This window comes from Homalodisca vitripennis, chromosome 4 (assembly GCF_021130785.1).
Source record: "Homalodisca vitripennis isolate AUS2020 chromosome 4, UT_GWSS_2.1, whole genome shotgun sequence".
Taxonomy (NCBI): domain Eukaryota; kingdom Metazoa; phylum Arthropoda; class Insecta; order Hemiptera; family Cicadellidae; genus Homalodisca; species Homalodisca vitripennis.
This window is the reverse complement of record NC_060210.1, coordinates 80,919,975-80,946,144: the sequence shown is the minus strand read 5'-3', so window position 1 is coordinate 80,946,144 and position 26,170 is coordinate 80,919,975. Positions and strand designations below refer to the sequence as shown.

General features: G+C 32.9%; 1 protein-coding gene across 7 annotated transcripts in view; it reads right to left on the bottom strand.

The window, feature by feature from the left end:
* The window catches only part of LOC124359617 (protein tramtrack, alpha isoform-like), an 83,225-nt gene extending 63,534 nt beyond the window's left edge, over positions 1-19,691 (bottom strand). For 2 of the 7 annotated variants that reach the window (XR_006922178.1, XM_046812511.1), the window contains exons 1-2: positions 19,162-19,469; positions 1,725-1,934 (exon numbers count right to left, since the gene is read on the bottom strand). Coding sequence is in view for 6 of the 7 variants with exons in the window: in XM_046812511.1 (XP_046668467.1) it covers positions 1,725-1,898 (174 nt within the window). In the remaining variant the exon portion in view is untranslated. Of the gene's footprint in view, positions 1-1,724; positions 1,935-19,161; positions 19,478-19,505 lie in introns of those variants that run through there. The other 5 variants (XM_046812507.1, XM_046812508.1, XM_046812505.1 and 2 more) reach the window with 5 other exon arrangements.
* Positions 19,692-26,170: the final 6,479 nt, after the last annotated feature.

Below are 26,170 nucleotides of genomic sequence, written 5' to 3'. Positions count from 1 at the left end.
TTCTCATTAGTATTGAAAGAAAACAGACTTTCAAATATTTAGAACTCTATCATCAAAACCACCAAAATACACACATTGTTGAAGATTACCTGAGTATTTAAAAACACTTTTCATTTGGTTTATGATGCAATAACCAAAATATAACCATTCTCTTTCTAAATACTAAACAATCACCTTCTGTTAAAACTCAACACTTAGAGTGCTAATCCCGTAATTTTACGGAACAGCGAAACTTCTGAAGAATGCTAATCCCGTAGTTTTACGTGGTTATCATTTCAATTGGTATTATATTACATTGTCCTATTTAAACGGGTTTTGCCTACTCTACAATGTTATTTGGGTTTTTAGTAACACAATTCACCGCTTCAGATGTATTGAATGAGCTTGATGACAAAGCAATTTCGGTCGCTTTGTTGACGTGACGTTCGTTGCAGCCGGCAGTCGATGGCGCAATCATGGCTTCTCGCAGCTTGAACGACGTTGCGATCAGTGATGTATTAGATGAAGATAGTTTTATTGTTGTTGATAGTATTATTGACGATTCTGACATTGATCCTGATTTCATGGAAGAAGACGAGACACATATTTCAGGTAAGAATAAGTCTATTTATCACATAAACATCAGTCTAAAAGTTTGGTTATGTTATTGTTTTCGTGAATCAAACTATAATTTGTATTATAATAAATTAACTTTATTTAACTAATATTCTATTCATATGAATAAAATGAAAATATATTCATATTTTACATAGTATATTATTATGTTACAGATGCTGAAAACGGTAATGACGGCGAAAGTAATGCCAACGCATCAATATGTCGGCATAGTTTTTTTATCAAAAAACTACAAAATACAAAAACATGATTTGTATTATTCAAAGGATAGTATATATTTGTAAATGGGTCATTGTAAATAATTGTGTATATGCTTAGTTTAGTTTGTTAGATAAAAAAACTGTCTCAAAAAATAATTTTTTTTTTCAAATATATATGTTTTTCAAAACGTTTTTTATGTGTAGTTTTTTTAAAATAACACCAACAATCTCACGTTAAAAGAAAGACGAAAGTAAGCTGAATTAAGGCATGTAAGTATTTTTCTTATACCTTAAATACTTTTTTTTTAATAAATTTTTGTAAACTACCAAAAACGCCCAGCATTCTACAGAGTTACATGTTATTTAGGGCCAGCACTCAAAGTGTTAAGAAGTTGTGGTAAAATTAGACATCTGGCACATTTGCAAACACATACTATTGTAACTCGTGATTCGATCAATATTCACGATCACTTCAAAACTCACATGGTTGCAATGAGGAAGAACCAAATTATTCAGCAGTTTTGTTGGGTTTTAAATTATTCTCTTGGCAGACAGGAAATAGAAAGAAAAGGAAGATTTGTTTGAGTGACTCGCAAGTGCTTGCTCTTAAAACTCGTGATCCGTAATATTTACTAATCACTTTTTAAAACTCACCTGATTACAAAATAGAATTAATTTATTCATAAGACCGGGTTTATTGAGTTTTATTTCATCCTACTGACCATCGTGGTTTGGTAGAAAGAGAAATGTATTCTAGAAAATCCAGTTCTTCTTTCCCTGTTCACTGAGCTATTTAACTAATTTCCAATAACAGATGAATTACATAAACATATTGTATACAACAAACTTTAAATTAAATCCTTAAACACAATAATGAAGTGATAGTATAAATCTATAATGGAAGCCGACCTGAAAGTATGGGCTGCATGCTGAGAGAACCATCTTGTGTGCTCGCAGGAACTGTCCCTCCACCGCGAGCGTTACGTCCACAAATGCCTCATCATGTAGCAATTGGTCAAACACTGAAAGAAGGTTTGACTGGTGGTTGTTCCACCGAAGGCAGAACCTCTGTGAAGTCGCCATTTCTATGGCTTTTATCTGTCATTCAGACGAAAGTACCTGTAAATGAAAATCAAACTTAATCACATACTTGAGCTGTCATATAAGAAATTAAAAACAAGCAATGAAATGATTACATATGCAACTATAAGCTAGCTCTTAGTGATGATTTTTAACCAAGTCATGACATAAACCATACAGTAAATAAAATGAAGTTCACAACTTGCAAAATTGGAAATTATGTTTTAATCTTTGGCAGTAAAAAATGTTTCATAAATTGACTCATTGAGTTCAAGACAATGGTGTTGTATACCTATGTCTCATACGGGTCATTCCATGTCAAATCACCCAGTAAATAATTAATTTGACACCCACCTCTTCAGATTTTGATGAAACTTGGCACAATTGTTGCATTTGCTATCCTATTGATAAATACCAAATTTTATTTCTCTATCTCTTATAGTTTTTTCTCTACAAAGTTTTTAATTTTCTTAATTTAACGCGATTTTAGGCCTCGGATTTCGTGTCTTGCAATGTAACTTGTAGCTTAAAAAATTAATATCTTGAAAACTATTTGAGATATCACCATGAAACTTTGCATAATATTTAATTAATATATTTAAAATAAAGAAAAAATACATTCACTAACCTATCTCAACTCAAAAAAATAATAAAAATATTATAATCAGAAATTTTGTTTATTTGAAAACCGTTGTTGGGATTTACTAAAATTGCAATATTTTAGGTCTCAGACCTGGTAGAGTGTTCATATTTTGTTTTTACATACTCCTAGATACATAGGCTAACAGATAAACAAAAAAGATGTATGGCTTTTTCACATGTTTAGTTAATATTCCAAAAAGTAGAATATTATTAAGAAATTATAAATTTGTGGTTTACTTACATTTAATAAATGTGAAATAAAATAAAACCAAAGTCTAAAAATCAATATGTTTTATAGCAATTATTAGTTCTGCTTGTTATATTTTTTCCACTTCATCCAACACTCTTCTGTTTTTCTGATACACTCTTTTTTGAAGTAGTACATTCTGCCAGTGCTATTTGATTGCGGTGCATCAACTGTACTGATAATGTGCTCCAAAGGTATTATGCACAAGTCTTCTCTTTGAGGCCAGTAAAAGCTGGCAGCAGGTCCTGGAGGGTGAAGAAAAAGAATTTCAGCATCTTCTTCTTCATGAAACACAGTTTTAACGAGTCCAAAGTACCACTTTCCATCGTAGTTTGCAGCCACATAATCTTTTAAAGATGGTTGAATGCAGACCCAATCCGTAGCAGGATCAAAAGAAAACATTAGAGTAGGATTAGGACTATCAGTAGTCCTCCTTATTTCAATTTCATTTGTATTTAATGGTTTGAAATAATGGAAACTTCTAGTACCGGGAATAGTCTTGGTGGTTAAAAATCGTGACACTAACTCCGATCTGAAAGCTACAGCATCTAGTAACAATTTCACATTCTGGTGTATGCTGCATACACATACTGTATGGGTACCTGCTGACCCAGCAAGGACACACCACTTTGGTCTTAAACTGCAAAATTTCGAGAATCCTATTTTCAAGTCGGGGCATTCCCATTTAAAACAAGAGTAAAGCTCTCTCAAATTACTGAGAATAAGTCTTTTTTGCATATAAATATTTTTTTTAATGCTCACTTTATCTTTTGCTCCGGGCAAAACTCTTGAATTCTCATCACTTTGGTAAAAGTCTGTCACAAGTTTAACTGTGTTTTCGGAGGGTGTGTTACCTTTTTTAGGGTCAGGGATAGCTAGGATACCTTTCTCTCGTTTAAGTTTTCTTGCTTGTTTTACCATATATTCGGTCACCTGAAATTCTGTAGCAACTTTTTTCTGGCTCCAAGATTCTGGCACCAAAGTCAGAATCTGGACTTTTTGGGATCTTCCAACAGACATAAGTTTTTCTTTTAAAAGGCCCACGAGCTTATCAAAATCTTCTGCTTTTTTGATAACATTTCTTTCATCTTCTTTTTCGTCTTCTGACATTTCAATGTCATAATCTAGAGCTTTGGAGATTTTGTCTTTACTTCTTTTGTTACTTTTTCAACTTTTCTTTTGTAATACAATCCCTTACTATGTGATGACAAATTATGAAGTTTAATTGGAGTTAAACCCAAATCATCTAAGGCTGCATTTGTTTGTGAAAGGGAGACATTTCTAGATTCAAATGAATCCAATTCAATCATTAGTTCGTCATCAGATTCATTTTCAGTGATTTTAGTTTTTTCTTCACAGAAGTTTCGACATGAAGGGCATATCTTTTGTCCAGGTTTAATAAAAGTATTTTTTTCACACAATTGTTTTGAAAAACTTAAAGCTACACTTCTTAGTGACTTTTTTATTGGCGTTTTGTGTTTTTTTAATGGATCTATGCATACTGTTTGATATTTTTCAAACACATTGAGAAAGTAGTAGCTGTGATGGGAACAAACATTTTTAAATTCAATTAAATTGATTCCAGATCTAAGTTGAATTAATTCTTTTTCTTCCTCAGTTAATTCTGATACAGATTGTAATTTTTTGGAAGGTGTATAAGTTGTCTGAAAACAGTCTGATTGTTTAAATAGTCCAATGTTACAAGCTTGAGGATTTGTCATTTTGATTTCCGCTTACCCCATTTTAAAGTCCAAGAAGGAAAATAGGTACAACCTGTAACTAGCCTATTCACTTAGTCTTACACAATCACTGAGTCAGAGAAAATTGACTCTTGTTGATTTCCAAAATTAAAAGGTGCATCTTTACTTCAAAACTAAATAGTTTTATTAAAAAAAACATTTAATGGAAATCACATAGTTATATACTGTAACTGTTATGTTTCACTTTTCACTTAATAAAATTAAAAATCATAATCACTGCACAAGAAGTTTGCACTATAGATCTTCACTCACTCAAAGCAAGATCTAAACTGAGGCAGTGTTCAGTGGTTAGTTGTAGAGCTAGGAGCATGAACCAACATGAAAGGATACTGTTGAGACAAGATAGATGAGTCATACAGGCTGTGTAAATATTAGTGCTTATAATGTCTCTTTTATAAATCTTTGTCATGTCTTAGTTCTGACCCCTTGCTCTATCAATAATTAATTGATTTTAGAAATAATTATAAAAAATAAGTGGATATATAAAATTTTAAAAACTTCATAGTTGATACAAACATGATCAGTAGTAAATAATTTACAATTTATCTTCATAAAGGTTTTGTAAATACTTTTAAATTGAAAGTGACTTGAGTACTAAGTTTAATTGAGTATTTTTATTCTGATAACAACTTAATACAAGAAAAGTTAAAATTAAACTTTAATTTACTTTCAAACCAAATGTTTCAAATTGCGTATTCTTTTAGTTGGTCTGTAATTTTGTTACTCATAAATAATGTTGAATATCAGTCAAACATGTGAAAAAGCCATACATCATTTTTGTTTATCTGTTAGCTTATGTATCTAGGAGTATGTAAAAAAAATATGAACACTCTACCAGGTCTGAGACCTGAGATATTGCAATTTTAGTAAATCCCGACAACGGTTTTTAAATAAAAAAAAAATTCTGATTATAATATTTTTATTATTTTTTGGAGTTGAGATAGGTTAGTAAATGTATTTTTTCTTTGTTTTAAATATATTAATTAAATATTATGCGAAGTTTCATGGTGATATCTCAAATAGTTTTCATGATATTAATTTTTTAAGCTACAAGTTACATTGCAAGACGCAAAATCCGAGGCCTAAAATCACGTTAAATTAAGAAAATTAAAAAATTTGTAGAAAAAAAACTATAAGAGATAGAGAAATAAAATTTGGTATTTATTAATAGGATAGCAAATGCAACAATTGTGCCAAGTTTCATCAAAATCTATAGAGGTGGGTGTCATGACCTGGTTGACTTGACATGGAATGACCCATACTTTACAGCCTTGTTTTCAAGATAACATAAAATTACACAATTGTTGGTAAAGAACTGTTTTAAGTTTTTCAACAAAGACAGCTTTCTTTATGAATTGAGACAAGCCACCTTAGAGAAATTGCAAATTTATTAAACTTGTTGGGAACAAAGAAAGAACACTCTTTAACCAGTTCAAAGTTCATATGCGGACCTTATTTAGTATTAAAAACAATTTTACTAATATTATAGTATTACACACTTTAGCAATGCCTACAACACGTGTATTTTTTAAACAGGGTTCCCACTCAATCTTATTCATCAAATTCAGAGCTCTCTCACGGTTTTTACGATACAAAAATAGTAATTTCACGGTCGATAGTTTCTATAAACATTACAATAAAAACAGAAAGACTGTGTTTTTGACATGGAATGGCCGATTTCAGTATCTAGCGCCAAAACACGCCACAAGTGCGTGCAGTGGTCTAGGACTCTGCATTCATGGCGTTGCCGGTTCTCATGTCTCAACTCAGCTTGAATACAGATGTTTCGTTTCTCAGACATGGCGAAATCGTGAAACTATTATAACTTTTCCTTATTTCACTAAAAACCAACAAATATTTATAAAAAACAACAAATATTAATAAAAAACAAAAAGGTAGGGCTCATAGTTCATGAGGACTGATTATTCATGTAGGCTATACAATAATTTCTTTCTCACGTCTCTAATAAGTATTTTAATATCAATAACATTTATTATTAAAATTTTTTTAGTAGATATTATTTAAATCTGACTAAATGTAGGAGAAATTAATTTACTCTTTTAGCCAAAAAGAGTAGTTGGATTTTTTATTAATTGATTTATTTATTGATTTATTTTAAGTTTGAAGATTATATATAAGTAATATTCTTTTAACAGCAAATACCTTAACATTTTATCATGCGAATTAGTACTGAAATTTAGGTGTAATTTGACATGCTCCTCTTAGTAAAATAACCTAATCATTATTAAATGCACTTTTCTTGCCATGCAGAACTACTAACACTAGTAAGAAAATCTACTTATAAAATACTATAACTATAAAATAAATAACAATAATAGGTAATTCTAAGCAATATATGGGTCAACCTCGATTTTTCTCATATTACAATATAATGTTCCAATAGTCAATTAGAAAAGGAAATGACTAGAATTTCTTGCCGGAAAGCAGTTATAGGGAGCAGGCAACTCATATTACAATATAATGTTCCAATAGTCAATTAGAAAAGGAAATGACTAGAATTTCTTGCTGGAAAGCAGTTATAGGGAGCAGGCAACCGCGAGAATTACCTATTAGTGATCAGGGGCACTGACGTGATCTGGGCTTCAAATTTGGAACTACTCGAGTTAATTTTTTTTCTAAAAGAGCAAGCAGCGCGAAGCGCTGCGCAGCGGGCAAGCATCGTGCGTGATCTTCGTATATACTGAATTGATTCAGGCCAAAGGAATGACACAGATTCCTTTACCAGATTTTTACGGAGATTTTGTATTGGGCGGATTATATTGGTTTACTTTGCTTTCCAGCATGTAATTATGTGTTTAAAATTGTTTTACATACATTACCTACATTATATTGTAATATGTAATAACAATTTATCAGAAATTTTTAATAAAAAAAAGGATCACGCACGATGCCTGCCCGCTGCGCTTTTTTGCTTTTAGAAAAAAAATTAACTCGAGTAGTTCCAAATTTGAAGCCCAGATCACGTCAGTTCCCCTGATCACTAATAGGTAACTCTAAGCAATATATGACCGTCTGGCGGTTGCCTGCTCCCTATAACTGCTTTCCGGCAAGAAATTCTAGTCATTTCCTTTTCTAATTGACTATTGGAACATTATATTGTAATATGAGAAAAATCGAGGTTGACCCATATATTGCTTAGAATTACCCAATAATAAATTGTCAGGTAAACAACTACACATAAGTATAAGTATATTTTTCTAAGGTGATCTATCTGATTATAAGTGATAAAAGCAATCAAATAAAAATAAATAGAAGTTTTTATTTAGTGGTTAGTCCACAGATATCATATGCAATATTGCAAATAAAAACCGATAAAATATTTACATTATAGTGTACAAAAAGCAGGCTAATGTTTATACGTAATTGAGCACCTATGGAATACTCTCCAATGAAATCCACCAAGATCCATATTCGAGAAAAATTTGTACGCCTACGAGGTTCACCAATGGACTGCGACAACTAGTAGCCAGTGTGAACCGTTCAATGCCCTCCCAAACACTACTACATCCCGGGACTGCGAAACCCCATTGTCGGTTGTGATCTAGTAGTAGTAACGGTTGTTTACGATCGTCGCTCCTACATACAGCGATCGGCCAGCTCACGCTTGCTTGAGTAAACCGACCCATTTAATCTGGTACGCTAGTAAATGGCGTCAAGACCGATCGCTGCAAGTCGTTGCAATTAGGCTAGCGTGATTCTCGCTCACGTATGAACCAGGTCTTTTGAAAGTCACAGCGTGACCCATGTTGATTCATTTAATTGTAAGTTGTAGAGATTTTCACGGTTTGTACAATAAAATCACGGCTTATTTAAGGTTTTCACGGACGGGTGGACACCCTGTTGAAGCAAAAATACATAGCAAGATTAGATTTCTCTTAAAAGCAAGGTTTTTAATCCAAAGAATGGTTGTGTTAAATACTTTAAATTGGAATAGTTTTTGCTTTAAATGAGAAAACAGATTTCCTATCCTTGTGACTCTTACTCTAAAACAAATATACAACAAAACTTTTACCAATTAGCTGTCCTCATTTGTATCTGGATAACATAAAAAATGTGAGTTGACATATGTTTAGCAAGTTTTGAAAAACTTAGTTAGCTGTATTTTAAAAACAGTTCATGATGACAGTTTAACGTTAGTCCTATGAGTAATCTCCATGAGTATACCAAATTTTAGTAAAATCTTAAATGGTGAGGTGAATTGATTATGTTTAGTTGACATGGTATGGCTCAGTCACATTTAGCATAAAAATCAAACTTGATTCATATTCTATTCAACTGAATTCTCTAAAACGTAAACTTTCAATAAATTTTAAGAAAACCTAGCAAATCAGCAAAAAGCATGAATTACCCAATAGCCCTTTTAAGTGTATGTTATTAGTCGATTAAAGGGATCATTTCCTTTTAATCCTTGACAAATGGTTCTGTATTATTTCAGAATGTTACCTTTCTGAACAGATTTAATTAAAAGTTCCAAAAGTAAAATGTATTCAATGTTTTTAAGTATTTTTAGCAAATGACAAAGGCATAGTATAGAATAAAGTAATATTTAAGACTACAATTTAAAGAACTTAGGCTAAGACAGAAACTATTGTTTGTTTTTAATAAATGTTGAAAGAAGTTAAATGCGTTTAGGAGCATAAACAGTACATAATTTTTTTTCTTACATCTTACATGTGCTATTTCATAGGAAATTTAATATAACATTTTATTTCATAAAACTGCTTTATTTATTTACAAAATTAGACCATTTGTTTTTTTTTACTATTATTTATTAAACAACATTTATAAATAACTTTCTAACATTTTGAATTATTGATTGAACTTTATTAAATTTATAAAAACCAGTTTCTCTCTTTGAAAATGTTTTTCACACAAACTTACATTTTCAGCAAGATGTAAAAATGTTATTGAAAATAATTTTGTTTCGTACATCTTGTTTTATAGACCAATAACACCAGGTTAATTTTAAATATTTTTGGAAAAATGTCAGTAAAATGTCCATAAAAAGCTAGCTAATAAATTAATTGGCTAGGGAGTACTAACAGCATAATCAACATTTCTATTAACTAATTAGTTATAAGCATTTTATAAAAATATATCAATCAACTTTTAGAGATATCACATCACTAAATAACCAGGGACCACGAGTTATAAACAATGGTTAGCTATAAAGCATCCATGTCATTACACAGTTAGAGTACCCACAGTAGAAACCAAAGTAGGCTATAATAAATACAACTTAATATGTTCTATTACACTTAAAACATAAACAAATTTCTTATGGTAGGTAGGCCTAGTATTACATGAATTAATTTCACTTTTAATGGTATCCATTACATAACAGTTTCTCAAATTATTTACCTTTTTTAATCACTTACTTGATGCTATATGGTGATAAAAACTAAGTTAGGCCAAATAGATAGGATATTTCCTATGCATATTGCTTTGGCTGACAATTCTTTAGATAGTACAAGACAGCCCCATGCACTTAAGCAAATAAGCATATTATTTTAATATATTTCATTTCCATTCATAGAAAAAATTAATAAAATTGCACATTTCATTTTTTAAGTGTCATAAAAACTGGTTTTTATATTTATACTGCAGTAAATACTAAGTAGAAAAAGTAATAAAATTTAAAAAAATTACAGATCAACACAAACAGCTAAACAAAGAAACATTGAAATGTTTGTGGTAGTTTGTGAGATGGTGGGGAAGTGAAGAAGGGGGAGGGTGTTGACCTCCCCAAGAGAAACAGGTTTGCTAGGGAGGGAGTAGTTCAGTGACCTTCACAGGTAGTCAGTCACCCCTCACACTTGCTCCCTTCCCACTCACACATACTCACTCTGTATCCTTCATCCCTCTCCCTAGGAAACTATTATTTGTTTTAGAGTTACCTCAAAAGTTTCAATAGCTTATTCAATTTTTGTTCAAAACCACATCTTTATATAATTTATTAAGCAGTAGGTCTAAATTTGCTCTAATATAAACAATGAAATTTATCACTTTCTAACATGACAACAACAGTTTACATTCTAGCAAACTTTACTCTTTACTAAACACCATTAGCATTAAATGGTGTGTGTATATATATATATATATACACTAAGTAAATATATACCAACACATTTTATTCAATGTGCACATAATAAAAATTATTTTTTTTGATTGATAAAGTTGGGATTAATTGATTTTTAAGACTTAAAAGATAATTTTAATATTTACAAGGAAACAAAACAGAACTTGCCAATCCAATGAAAACAAAAAACTATCATAATAAAAAAACAAAATTGATCCCAATTAAAGCCATCCTACAGTCCCTGTAAACAATGCTCTAAGAATTGTTCTGTAATCCTCCACACATTGAAAAAGGCGTCATACTCGACATAGTACAGCGTAAAATATCGTTTGATTGCTATAACATCTAGTTTTGGATCAATAACAGGCAGCCGAGAATAACATTGTATCTGATATGTGATATTCAGTTAACATTCTCACGTATTTTATCAGTTTTAGTCTAAGAACTGCAATCTGCAATGGCAGATAAAGGCTACAGTATATAAGCGGCTACCAACACAATCGGATTATGATTATCGATTTTAAATATCGATACTATTGAATACGACATTTGACCTACAGATATTCATAATTAATAATTGCCAACTTTCTTTATTTAAACTAGTGATGGCATTACCATCTCTTGCAAGTGAAGACATTACCAGCTGTTGTTATTTTGTTTATGTAGGAGAAGGCTAGTGACAATGACAAGAACAATAGCAATGAATATACAGATATTTGCTCAAAATGGTTTTATAAACACTGAGCAATGTTTTAAATGGTTACAAGATAATGACCTTGCTCCTTTAAATCCGAATTGTCCAGTTTGTAACGAAGAGATGAAAACTATAACTAAAGGTGGAAACCAATTAGTGTTCAAGAAAAGTAACAACGAGCACGACGCATCTAAAAACAATCTTGAGAAGGAAACAGGATTTTTCCGGACATTTGCCATCGTTCAGTGAAACAAGAAATCAGTAACACTACGTTTCGAGATCTGCAATCTGATCTCTTCTTCAGGTAAAGAACTAACCTAATACATAATTACAAACTAGGTTAAAATAAACAAATCTTACCAAAGCGTTGTGGCACGCCTTAGTCAGGAATCACAACCTACATGTTGTTTGTCATATTCACTAACTCTATAAACATGCACATAAAAAACTATACAAAACACTAATCATTAAAACTGAACTACGGAATACAGGTCACAATACGTCTTCACTCGTCTACTAAACACCTACGACTGACCAGAGGGTCTAGCCAATGGTGACCGTCACGGCTGGCTAAAACAAGATGGCGGAAATAAAAGGGAAGGTGGACAGGAATGGGCCCTTTCGTTATTATTGGTTCATGCGAGATGAACTTCTTAAAACCATTTTGTGACTCCGCATTGGTTTATTGCAAATATCTGATCCGTTTGATACTTTGGTTTTCTCTTTAGTTCATTTTTTAGAATTGGCAACCAAAGCGGCCTAATCTCGACTGATGGTTGACTGATTGGTTGGTCTGCCAATTTAATGTATGTTGCCTCAATTAATTTCCTTTTGAAGAAATGTGGTTCCCGATGTATTATGTTGGCTTCATCCCAATTCATATGATGGTCTTCGGACCAACAATGGTGTGCAATTTTTGACTTTTCTGAAAGACCCTCTCTCGTTTAAAAGAGCACAAAGAAAACACCATTGTTGGTAACTTATTAGTTATTTACCAAATTTTTAACAATATTGTTCTCCAATAAATTAAAAAGGCTGGCAATAACTAGTTGTAAATTTTTAACTATAATAGAATGTTTTTTCTGTAACAGTTTAGGTATTATTTGAAAATAGATAATTTGGTTCACTGATTCGATTGCTGTGGTGACTTATTATATACTACAGCCTATTTCTGCTAATGACATTCAGTATGTTTATTAATTGGTTTATGTGTTACAGTGGCAGAAGAACAAGGTAGTAGGAAATGTTTTATCATTGAGTGTACTCGTGGCTCAGCTCCTTAACCCTCTTAGTGATAGAAGTCGCTCTAGCGACGTTCATTCGTTTAACATGAATGATAGATGTTGATGCGTCAACGTTCAAACATGCCTTCGAAATCGTCATCGCTGCTCGGCTATCTTCGGTTAAATTCGGCCGTTATTTACTGCATTGTGTACAGAAACGTCTTCTCTTTCCTCTAGATCTGTCTCCAGATGAATTGTTGTTAAAAGAATAAACAAATAGCTGGTATTTGTTACGACGTTGTTTGTGTTTTACTCGCAGTCGCAGTCGCTAACCTATGACTTGTGTCAGCGTGTTTACCGGTGTTATTTCGTTTATTCCTATCGTAATATGTTCGAAATGGCGTATGATTTGCGTTGAGAAGATATTAGAAATGTTTTAGAAAAACAAATGAGTGATGTGAGTGACAGTGATATCAGTGCAGACAATTTTCCTGATGATTATAATTCAAATCCTGGTGCAGGCCATTCCCTCCAACGCTTACCAGGAAGACAAGAGCGGCTATATATTGTATGTGGCCACACAAAAAAAGGGGAAGATCGTGATTCTAGTGTCCAGGATGCAATTCTGGTGTTCATAGAGAATGTTTCCATAAATTGGATCATTTTTGGAAACCAAAGTATCAAGGGAGGAAGAGAAAGCACGATAGTAGTAGTGCTTCGGAGTGAATGCAAGGGTTTCTTCCATGTACATAGAGTATAATATTTCCATCATAACAGTTTTTCAAGTAAAATATTGTGCGAAAACTGTATATAATATTTATCTTCATGAAATTTAGAAAAAAATTGCTATCTTCAAATCTTTGTTTAGTGAGTTCTATACTATGTTTTTGTGGTAAAAATTTTTTTTTCAAAAAACAGTTTTTTAATTTTTGAGCAAGTTTTAAGGGATATGTACAAAGGAAAGTAGTTTTATTTACTTTAAAATCGTTCTTTATGTTTTTATGAATATTTTGGTATATAATATTGTATTTTCAATAAAATTAATAATTTTTTTAATTTTTAAGAAACCCCCAGCGAAACACTCCAAATGCACCTATCATTCATAATAAACATATTCATCACTAGGAGGGTTAAATCTACATTCGCCATGTTGACACAATTTTTTTTTTTTTTTTTTTTTCTTAGAATGAGATTTACATGTAAAACAAAAAAGTATTAAAGACAATGAACTACACAGAGAAAGTTGCTCAGTTTTGGAAGATTTACTTAATTTTTATTATTTATATAAGATGTGAGCAATTTTTAATGCAGCGGGTGTACTAGTGCACATACAGCAGGACTAGTAACAACGTGTTAACTTATTCAATAATCTAACGAACAAAGTTAAGGTACTAGTTTAGTTTTACAAGACCCCCTTTACATTATTTGTTGATTTTTCAAGTGGAAAGTGCTCAATAAGTGACTAGGATAGCAATATTAATTAAATAAAAGTGAGGAAAGGCCTAAAAAGCTAAAAATTACATTCCCTTCTAAGGGAGTTCGTCTTGGATAGTGGTAAGCTTTCAGTGGATGGCTCTTGAAAAGTGATTAGTTCTTGGGTAAGACAGGTTTTGGGTTGAGATATAAAACCTCAGGTAACTGAGTCTAGTAACTTAGTTGGGTTAAATTTTTGTTAGAGCTTCATAAACAAATAAACATTTCTTCTAGAGTAGGATAAGAGGACCCGGTTTTTTATATTGATTAGTACAATTATCAATACTTAATATTAATTTGTCGAATACGTGTTTATAAATCATATTAACATATCTATAGTCATAATAACAATCTATTTTAACCCTTTTAGTGCTAAGCGGTCTGGCGCATTGCCATACCCAAGAGTGCTAAGCATTTTAGTGCATAAATACAGAGTTTTAGTAAATTCCTTACTATTTCTTTATTTGAGGTCATATCTTATTACTTTTTTTGTATTGAAGATAAATAAACAGTAAACAGAAATAAATACAAAAAAATACATTTGTACATATTTGGATTGTTATAAAAAAAATTTCTTTATAATGTAAATGTTTATTATAATTATTTTTCACTTTGGCATACAATTTTAGTAGGTAAACAATTTTATATTATTTTTCTGAGGCTACCATTGGAAAGAGCAACTAAAACTAAACAAATTACATATATTTGATTTTATTTTCACACAACAAATAAGAAGTGTGGATTAAAAATATAATATGTTGTCCGCTGCAAATTTTGCCCTACATATAGGCTTAATGTTTGAAACGCTCAAGACAAAAAGTAATAGGTACACTTACTATTATTAGTATAAATGCTTTACTAACTTTATTATTATTTATAAAAGAAGAAATTCAAGCACAGTTAACACTTTTTTTACCTAAATAATTGTTTTATTCAGTAATAAAACTATAAAAAAAGGTGAAGTAACTCATCATAACCTGCAATATTCTTATTAGACATTGTAACTTAGTAAAATATAATACACACGGAAAACACAAATGAAAAATGAAGTAATGCAATGATTTGGAATACTAATGAAGTAGTATTTCACAATTATAACACAATTTAATGGATAAAATAAGATAAAACAGAGTAAACAAAGCACAGCGTCAGTTCACTCACAACGTAAACATCCGAACTGACCTTTTTATTTCACGTCAATGACGTAAAACAGCTGGTCGTCGGCAATTAAATATACAAATATCGTTACTCTATGGCTTTTGGATGAACTGTCATCATTTGCAGCCAGTAACTTGCATAAACTGAACCAATATATATAAAAATACGCTGCGTCTACTATGTAGACGCTAGCACTTTTCGACATAAACGCAGCGTCTACGACATAGATGCTATAGCACTAAAAGGTATAAATTAAACAAAATTTAAATAACTAATATAATACACATAGTGACAATCTCATAAATAATAAATCAGATAAAACGGTAAAAAAACCACAATTAGAACTGGAAATACTAAAAATTCATAAATAATAATGAAATGATAACAACATAAAAACATTTATAACAGGAAATACGAAATATGCATAGTTATTTATATGTATATTTTTGCATTATATGGTCTACGGTACGATAAGCGGCCTCAGCCTCGCTCGGTTTTTATATTGAAATTGGCAAACGATATTATTTAATCATAACCATCGATACTGATTAACTATTTTGAACAATTACTTAATCTATATCAACAGCTGTAAACACTTTCAAATAATACACGTAATTGTACTATCATTATATATATATATGATTGCGTGTATATAGAACAATAATAATAGTACTTTGGGATTATACCGACCACACCTAGACATGAATCATTATTTGATATTTTGCTTCTACTGATTACTAGATTAGCGTAGAACAATATTTCGTCAATATAGAACAGGAATTGTCTTATCGCAAACCCCTCCCCATCCTCAGACAGAGGTCAAAGTCGAGCGGTCTAGTACAGAGTCTCGCCGCCCGTTCAGCTAGTGCGTGGCTTTGTTGTACTTCCGTGTTTTACCCCTACATTTCTCCAAACACAAAAATTCAACAAAAACAAACATACCAAACAAAAACTAAACTCTTTATTGAAAAAAAAAACACTCAAAACTTGTTTTTATTCTTGATCACACTCTGCCACCCAAAATGCGAGTGCCTCCGGCCATCAGCGCGGGCCTTGGCATACGCCGCGCTGATGTCAACGAAAGAAAGACATCCCTCGAGATAGTACCTATCAGTAAAATATCAAATTCTAGAGGGGCTGATCAGAAATATAAATTGAATTGTAATGGAAAGGCAATTATGTACCGTGCAAAATAACTTAAATAATCATGTGATGCTGCGCGGCCTGCCTTAATCGGGATTCTCGAGAAAGATAAGATAACACCGAGAACAATACATGGAAATGCTTGTAAGTTTATAATTAAAGAGTTGTTTTTTCGTTGTATCATGTTTGTTTCTATAAATTTATATTTTTGTGTTCTTCATACTCGTGTGGTCGGTACAATCCCAAAGTAGCATAATAATTATTATTATATATAAACAATTCAATAATTATGACATAAACCATATGAATTGTGGTTCATAATTATTTATGCGTTTTCCTGTTTGATTGTTCTCGTATTCATTATTTGTCATTTCTTAATTATGTATGAATTTTCCTATACATTCATATTTTAATTTAAAACATAGGATTGTTATTTAGAACTATATATAACTTACTTTTATTTTATATCAATTGATAGTCTAGGATTTGAGATGCGAATATTAGGTTTACGATCGAACCGGGGCCGCTTATCATACCCTACCAATTATATGTTCCACTATATTCTCCTGGATAGCAATGATTAACCGCTTTCAAGAAGTTGAAGAATCTTCTCTAAAAACCGAACTTCTCTTATTTACAAACACTCACAGAGATGATTTGCAAGCAGGTCGGCTTATATGCCACTTTATAAACTTCGTTTCACGTCCTCTACGAGCTTTCGACTTTCTGTTATTATCTATCAAAGAATATATGTTTATTATATGAAAGTGTTTATAGTTGATATCAGTATTGTTTAGTTATATCAAAAGTTATAATTAAGTTATATGAAAAAACCTGGACCGCTTATCATACCCGCCCTATTTTCATATTTTTTCAATTAGTTTTTCGTTAAAATATCAGCTATTTTAAGTATAAAGTATATATATATATATATAAGTACAAGACTAAGGAATTCCTACATTGAGGGATTTACTCCCTGAATCTTTCTATATGTGAATCTTTCTTTTCTTTAACCCTCTCAGCATTACAATTATCGAACTTGAGGTACATGGCTGGTGCGTTAAGTGTTGTATAACCGATGGTTAGGCAGTACCAAAAGATGCGGCTGGATGCGTTTATCGCATATTTTATATTACTGTAAAGAGCAGATTACAAGCTTTCTGCCATTTACTGCCTCAAGACTATTTTGCTATAATGTTTAGTGAGCTTTGCAACAAGTAAAAAAGTGACAGCTGTTATTGCACAACAGGTTGTCATGGCGTTATTTGATGCAATTAGTTTGTTTAGTAGTTGGTTGTTTTGAAAATGTATACTATAACCAACAATGTTTTCTGAAAGTAGACTAGGCCTATATTATGAACAAAATTTATATCTTGAATAATTGAACTTTTAGTTTGGTATCAATTTACAATAACGTGACCATGGAAAGGTATGTTCATTTTTTTCCTGAAAACAATAGTGAAGAAAAAATTCGTCGGCAACGAAAATCACAGGAGATATGATTTTTTAAATCCTCTGAAAACTCTGTTTTTGACAGTACCTCTGGCAATACTATCCATATTTGACAGTTTGGTATTACTCCGCGGCTCTCTCAAATAAAGAAGGGACGCCATTTTGAACTATTTTGTTCCTCCGTGTCTATTCTTAACCTCCTAGTTCACACCTTTGTGTTGGATGTTCATTAAGGTAAGTGATAAGTTACTGAAATGATGCTGACTAGTACGTTAATCCTGTCAACGATGCCTGCTCGCTGCGCAGTTGCTCTTTTAGAAAAAAAATTTACTCGAGCTTGCAAAAGTCGAATCCCAGATCACGTGATGCTCCTGCTCCTTAACGCAATAATGCCCGAAAGGCATCAATATAATACAATAATATAATTTCCCCCCAGTTTATATGCACCTGTGATAATAATACTTGGCTATAAATGCCCAACCCATGAAAAAAGTCCATTTTCCATGGTCACGCTATTGTAAATAAATACCTTTAGTTTTAGTGTTTTCTAGAACAGATACAAAATTAAAAGAAAAAGTAGAAAATATTTTATATTTCACGGAGCATCAAAATTTTAAAAATGAAAGATAAGCTAAATAAATATAACTTGTTTTTATTATAGGCTAAACCCAATTCAATTGTAGATAAAACAATATATAACAAGTTCTGAAAAATTGCTGCCATACCAAAGGAGTGGTACAAATGGCAATGCTTGGGATGGTTAATATTGATGTCCTAAATACTAAGTAGCCCAGGTCTACTTTCTTAAAAAGATATTTTTTTAACTGTACATCAACAAATCAGAAGTAATAGGATTTGTTAACCTTTAATTTAACTTAGAAGGTACTGGTAAATAGACCTTAGTTGTTATCTCTTATCTGAAATATAAAAATTGAAAAGATAGGCTATTTTAGGGTAGCCTAATATAAAAAATAGGTATTCCTTGACATTAAGTATTAACACACAACATTAAAATGAAGACTAGGAACACTGTGTAAAGTAACCCAAATAAAAAGCAGAAAACAAAGATTACAACATTTTAGGCATGAGTCTTTAATGGTAATCAAAATTGATTTGTATTATTTGTATTTTTCAAGACTTGACAAGACAACTGATATTTTAAAAGTTGACCATGTTAAATTGCTAAATTTTTTAATCTACAGGTGGTGGCCATTCGTGACCTCGAAATAAAAATCCAATCGATTTTGAGAAAACTTTTAAACAACAGGTAGGGGTAGAAATTAACCCGATTCCTTAAAATTCGTAATCCTTTAAAAATGTACATATACGAGTGAAAATAAAACTAAAAGCCCTATCAAAACTTCAAAAACTTACAACAAATTTCAGAAAAAACGCCCAGCCCTTCCGCCATGTTGCACAGACATAACCATTTGCCCCCCACCCTGCTTCTCCCTCCTTGATTTACTCAACCCTTTTTTCAGCCGATCGAATTTCATTAAAACTTTCCACCACAAAATGGAATAAATCCTAACCTCAAAACTAACCATAATGCATTAAGCCACATTCAATTTAGAAACAAATTATAAACTTTTATATTTTTAATTGGATACTACTTTAGGAATACTATCGACTTTTTACTGGGGGATACAAAGTGGTGTCGACGACCCTACTGCGTATTTTCTAAACCAATGAAATGAATAACCATCGAATTAACTCACGCACTTCAGATGTATTCACTATAACACAGTATCACAAATAAAAACCACACTTATAACCACAATTCACAAAAATACCTCGGCATTGTAGACTTATTTTAGGGGCGAGGGTGGGTAGTTGAAAATGGATTGAAATATCCACTACTCCTATTCAAGACGCCATGTCAGCAAGACAGCCTTCTCCCTCCCTCTCCCTTTCCCCCTACTACCACGCTATTGGTGGATGCAAACGGAATCCCAACACCCATAACCACGGAACAGAGCTCGCTTTTACTTGCAACCCGCGGCAAATTCAAACCTACATATGATAACATCATTGTGTTTTACAACTTTAATGTTATAAACTAACTTCCTGTAGAAAAAAAACAATCATGCGTCATATTTACTTTAATCAAATAACATTCGAGAAAAACAAATTAAACTGCATGCATTAAACTTTAAAAATTAGAATTGGGAGTGACCAACCATGTCTTTAAAAATGTTTCAAACTATGTACCATCCAGTAAGTGTTGTCCAGTATATGACAGTAACAATCTTTAAATAAAAATGCTAGTGTAAGATATTTGATCATTGTAGCAATACTAAACTAATATCCTAATTCTGTATTATATGTATTTTCAGTAATTTGTATAATGAAATAGTATATTTTAAGACGTACGCTAAAATGTATTTCCATTTATATGAAAATGTGTCACACACCAATGGAAGGAATATATCGCGTTGTACTTATAAACTCTCAGTTGTCATAATAAACTCTGAAGCTCAATTTATTGTTAACACAAATTATGTCACCTTCGTGCAATAAGATTTATTTTCTTTTCCAACGGATATGGCCAATTAAGAAAAGATGTTCAGTGCATTATCACTCTAGCGAGTATTCAATGGAACACACAGTTATATCAATTCATGTGTTATTAAACTGTAACATGTAATGAATAATACTAGTAATATTCTTTACGAAACCGTCCGTCTCCGTAATTAGTTGTCCATGTTATTGGCTAAGATTAAGAAGAAACATAGGAGAAGATTGTAATAATTGATACTGCCACCAATATTATTGTTTTCATATTTATGATTATTCCCAGTGGTGTAACTAGGTTTTGATTTTAAGGATGGGGATGAATCTGATTGAAGAGCTCACCACACCGGCGGGTGATTGGGGTGTTAGAATAAATCTGAATAAATGTAAATGTAAATAAATTGGATAGGCTACCAAACTGAAACATTTAACTATTATATTTCAAACAAGATGGATTGCAGTGATATTTTTGTCAATTTGTTTAAGGCTATTGTGAGGGGATTTATCACCCCTTTATCCTCCCTTAGTTAGTCACTGATTGATTACTTTTTAATATGTATAAATTTATAACATAACGCATTCCTATAACACACATTCCTACAATAACATAAATATGTTTACTTTATATTGTAAAGTTTATTATATTCCAAAATATCCGAAAACTCATGTTCCTTGTTTTTAGGTTCACAATACATTAATTGATAACGTTTGAGCACTAACCAGTATAAAATAACGTTGCATGAGTAATTAATAGGAGGGGGGATTGTAAGTATGTACTCCTGACTACATCTACTCTCCCCTCCCACCCACATCATGCTATCTTTAGGGTAGGCAAATGTAACGTTTGGATATTGTTTTCAACGCTCCAATAAATTTCCTTTTATTTGATATTTCTTAGCTCATTCTAGGTCATTATCTCAATCTTAAATCCTTGGCTCGTTTCTGTGCTTTTAGTTTACAAAATGATTACTTAGTAACAACAGTATTTTAAAGTTCCTTACGACGACTGTCCACTCACATTACAGAGCAACCCCCCATTTACCAAAAGCAATTCAAGTTTAAATGTGGTAGACACAGCGAAAAATACTTACTAAGTTGTATAAACACGAAAATGTAAAACATTTTTGTTTGAAATAAATGGCACAACGGATATTTAACATTTGAAGGTACCAGGAACAAAATAACAAGCCAAACTACTGAGGATGAGATACCACTACAACAGAAATAGTCTATGTACCTGAAAGGAGACATAACGAAGAGCGGCCGAGGGCACAAGTAACAAGTGGCGGGCCAGCGGGCGAGCGGGCTAGCGGGCCAGCGGGCGAGCGGGCGAGCAGCGTGGAATAGAGGAATGTGTGGTTGGGGCGCGGGTGCGGGAGGCTGGCTCTCTAGCAGTGGCACGTGGAGTGGAGGGGTCCGGGGTCAATACACCCCACGGTCTGCCGGCACTGACACAGCTATATACACCCTAGTCCTTAGTCTAGCCTTCATCACTTCTCCTTTACAGCTAGCTGTGGGGGTCGTTCCGCTCAAGGTCGGCTTGCCTTGCCAATGGTTATCAAACCATCCTATCAGTTATGAAATACAGCGTTGCTTTCTTGAAATGAATCCCATGATCGTGACTATTAGGGCATTAGTCATGGGATTGATCGGTAAGGGATGTTAGGTTCTTATTTAACTGGAAGTAAAATCCGAAGTACGGTCTATAAATTTAAACATTGTCGTGGAAAACGATGGTACGTGTATCAAAGTATAAAAAGCCTTTTTTTCTCTTTCAACACTGTGTCCGGTAGTGATTTTTACAACAATTCAATTGCTACAGCAGGATACGATCGATGTTGGTGCCGAAAGGATTGATAAACCTAATAAAGTAGTCTAGTCATTTTGTATGGTATAAATATTACAACAGAACTTCTCACATCGCTATAAACCATACTAAACTCACAGCAAGTGAGCAATATATCAGGCATTTATGCTAAAATAATTATTGTGCTGGTTATTTATCCCAGGCTTCCAGTGTCGATGGAGTCTATGTAACTACAATTAACTGGGATACTCCTTCACCACGCTTAAATACAACAATAGTTATATGGTAACAGTCTAGCACATGTTTGTACTCGCTAACGATTAGTGTCTCAAGACGGCGTAAGAAGTAATCCCATCAGGGTAACATTGCAGTGCATGCTTGTCACGGTTTGCTACTTTTCAGTAACGGCTTGTCAGTGTCTTTCTCATTGCATAATACCCCCGAGTCTCGCCACCAGTTTGTGGCGTCATTAAACTGAACATGTACTTGGAGAGAGATAACCGGCGTAGGTCCGTCCTGAGCTTGGCTGCGGTGCAGGCAGAAGAGACGACCGAATAAATGCAAGTTGAAAACTTTATGTTAAATAAGAGCCGTTATATTTAGTTCAGAGAAAAATCTAAACAACGTTATTTTACTGTATACCATTTAACACCTGATTTGTCCAGACGATACAACATTATTTAGATACTTTCTTCTGAATTTCATTATTGTATTTTGGGAAAACAATTAAATTAGTGAAGATTCAGAAAGTATACATCGAAATACGAATAACCACCGTATTAGGTTAATCTGTGAACCCTTGGCAGATGTGGTTTCAGAGAGTTAATGTTATATTACAAATACATTCTCAACAGGATCGAGGCTTGGACTGACACAGCCACAGGTGAGGTTGTGGAGCGAGCCGCCACGGACTCTGGACAGGTGAGGGTGCGGGGCGCACCTGCCGAGCCTGTAGGGCTGATGACCTGCCCCTGGTCCTTCACCCTGCCAGCTCGAAGGTCATCCACCTGCATTATCTGAGGGTGGGAAAATATTTGGATCCCTTCCCGGTTGTCAGGGCCTTCCGCCCCCAGTCCCAATTTAGTCCTTAGAGTTCTCCAAATAGCCACCTCCCTCTCTTCTCCACTGGCACGAGTGTAGTCCACGCTGCGTACGTGAGAATATTATACTCCTTCCATTACATCCTTTGACTGTCAGTACTTGTTGGAATTAAGAATAATGTAATAATATTGCCTATTTTCAACCCAGTGTGGTACTTAACTTGTATATTAAGACCAGCGAAACAGTCGAGAAAAAGTAATATCTAAATTGAGGACGAAACGAGTTTGACACTCCTAAATAGAAGAATAAATTGAGATACAACACGTACAATATACAGTCGTGTGAACAGAAACGCGTTCAGAATTAAGTTGCAAAACTTACGGCAGTCTTGTTGACTAAAGTTCTCTGAAGAGAGTTAAACGGTTTCGACAACGTTAGAACGGAAAGTGTATCTTATCTCAGGTTCAAACGTACATTAGATTAACCGAACAGAAGGAAACTCAGAACTGAGACACAATAAGTGTATTACACAACCCTACGAATAGAAGGAAACTCTGAACATAATGACGATAAAAAAATATTAATAAATAAAAAATACAAGATTATTCCAAACACTGAGTTTATTTTCCTTTGTAAATTTGTATTAGCCAGTGAAGAGATTAAGTTTTTTTTTCCTGGAGAGTGAGTGAAACAACGCTAATTATAACCATTAATATTATATATTATATCAGTCATTTTAAAATATTTCACTTTAAAGCGTTGTTAAGATTTGGAAATTTCTATTTTAGCTTGTACACACACATGTCATGAGTTTCAATATCAAATGTATCTTTAAAAAATTAATGTAAAACTGTAATAAACTGAAACGATATTGGGAAGCAGCCCCGGAATCAAACTGAGCATTCAGACTGGATAATTACGTCAGTCCTAGCTCATGCCCATTGTCATAATCTTATCGAGGGTAGGCCGCGATAGTGGCTGTAACACTTCACATTAAGATAAGGACTCACAGTCTAAGAGTCTTTCACTGCCCTCTCCCACATCCTTGTAGTGTACATATATTTTCCAAAATATAGATGTACAACACATTAACTAAACTATTACATCAGGTTTGCAGACATCGTTCGCTTTAAAGATAAATTGTGAAGGGCTAGCAGAATGATACGTGCATTTGTATGACACAAGCAGTTGAAACCACACAAAACTCCCATAAAAGTAAACACATAATAGATCATTTTATATACCGGTACCGTACAGGGTGTCTAGAAACATGTTATTTTTTAAATCATAGCATATAAAATATATAAACTTTGCTGAATGTTAAACGGTTACCTTGTGCAATTAGTGATTCAAATACACTACTTTCTAATAGAGGGATTCTTAAAATATTTATCCTATACAAAATGGCGGTCTCTTAAGATTCAATATTTATGTCATTGTAACAATCGACATTTTGTAATGAAGACATAATGTAATACATAATGTAATACCGAACAATCGGCATTTTACGTGTGGTTTGTGGAACTATATTTTAATAATAAATACGTTTAGAATTGTATGCATATTGTCCTAGTCTTGCATTTAAGATGTCTATGACACTCCCCACCAGCCTTTCCCCGAGCAAGACGTGTGATGATTATTGGATAAAAAATAGATAAGGTAGTCGTGTAACATTATACAAAAGTGGGGCATTTTATTTTCGAAGGTTTAAAAATATTAGGTTGTTTCCTGATAAAGCAGCTATGGTGGGAAGGGCAGATTTGATGCAAATTTTATTATTTTTATTTTATTTCCAACGGTAACCCATTTTTACAATTGATTATATTATGGTAGAGATAGCATGCTTGAACAAAATATAATGATATAAAAGTAATTAACAATGTTTTCATAAGTAACAAAGATACTAATAATAACATGAATAGGGTAACAATATAAACTACAGACAGTAACAAGTAACAGATAATGAAGTATGAAGTAAGATAACAATAGATCAACAGTGCAATTACGATATGAGAACTGAACATATTAAAGAAAAATCAAACATTCGAGCTTCACAACAGTAGTAATAAATAACAAATGGCAATTAACAAAAATAGCGAATGTTGAGTTTATCTCCAGTTCACCTTCTTCTTACGTGCAGCATCTGAAATTTGATGCTGTTTTAGACGACTCCTGAAATCTGGAGTCATGTTCGTCTGAAGGGATCCAAAAAATAGTCGGTGACGAAGAACGAAGTAGTTCTAAACGAATCCCCCTAATCCTTTCGACATCAGAGACCCAGACTACAAAAAATAGTGCAATCTAGGTCAAGAGGTATTCTCTTTCTCGAACATGTGAACTGTGAACTGAAGCTAAATTCAACGTTCGCATTGTTTCCTGTTATCTTACACACCCTGTACAGTACTCTATGGTAAATGTTTGTGTTTCGAATTCCTCCATTTACCAGACTGTATTCAACAAATGATCTGTTAAAAGAAACGTCCTGCTTCGACGTTGTCCCTAGACTTAGTATAGGTGCGTTTAGACTTTTAATAATTCCTAGAATAAATTAAAATTGTATCTATTTAGTAAAATGTTGCCCACAAAGTCAAACATTCTAACATTTCGTGCATATCATTTTATTTTTTGTTGTTTTAAAAAGTACAAGACTTTAACTACAGGAAAGAAATGTACTGTGAAAGATAAACACGAAGACTGTGTGTACTGAGAGAGACTTCGGGCCAGTTACCTGCTACTGCCTTAATATATGAATTGAGAGTTTCAAAATAATATAAAATCTTAATTAATGTATTGTAAAGCAACTAGAAATGCACCGAAAAATAGAAGAAAAGTGGTAAGGAAATGATAAGAAAGATAATTGAAATGAACATGCTGGAAGTTAACCTCTATGCCGTTGTGTGCGGAACTCGTGGAATCTTGCTGGTGGAGGTAAAGTCGAGGACAGCCATTTTAATTCAGGACGATGTATTAATGTATTAAAGATAAGAATAAATTACGCCGATAATGGAATGACCAAGGGAA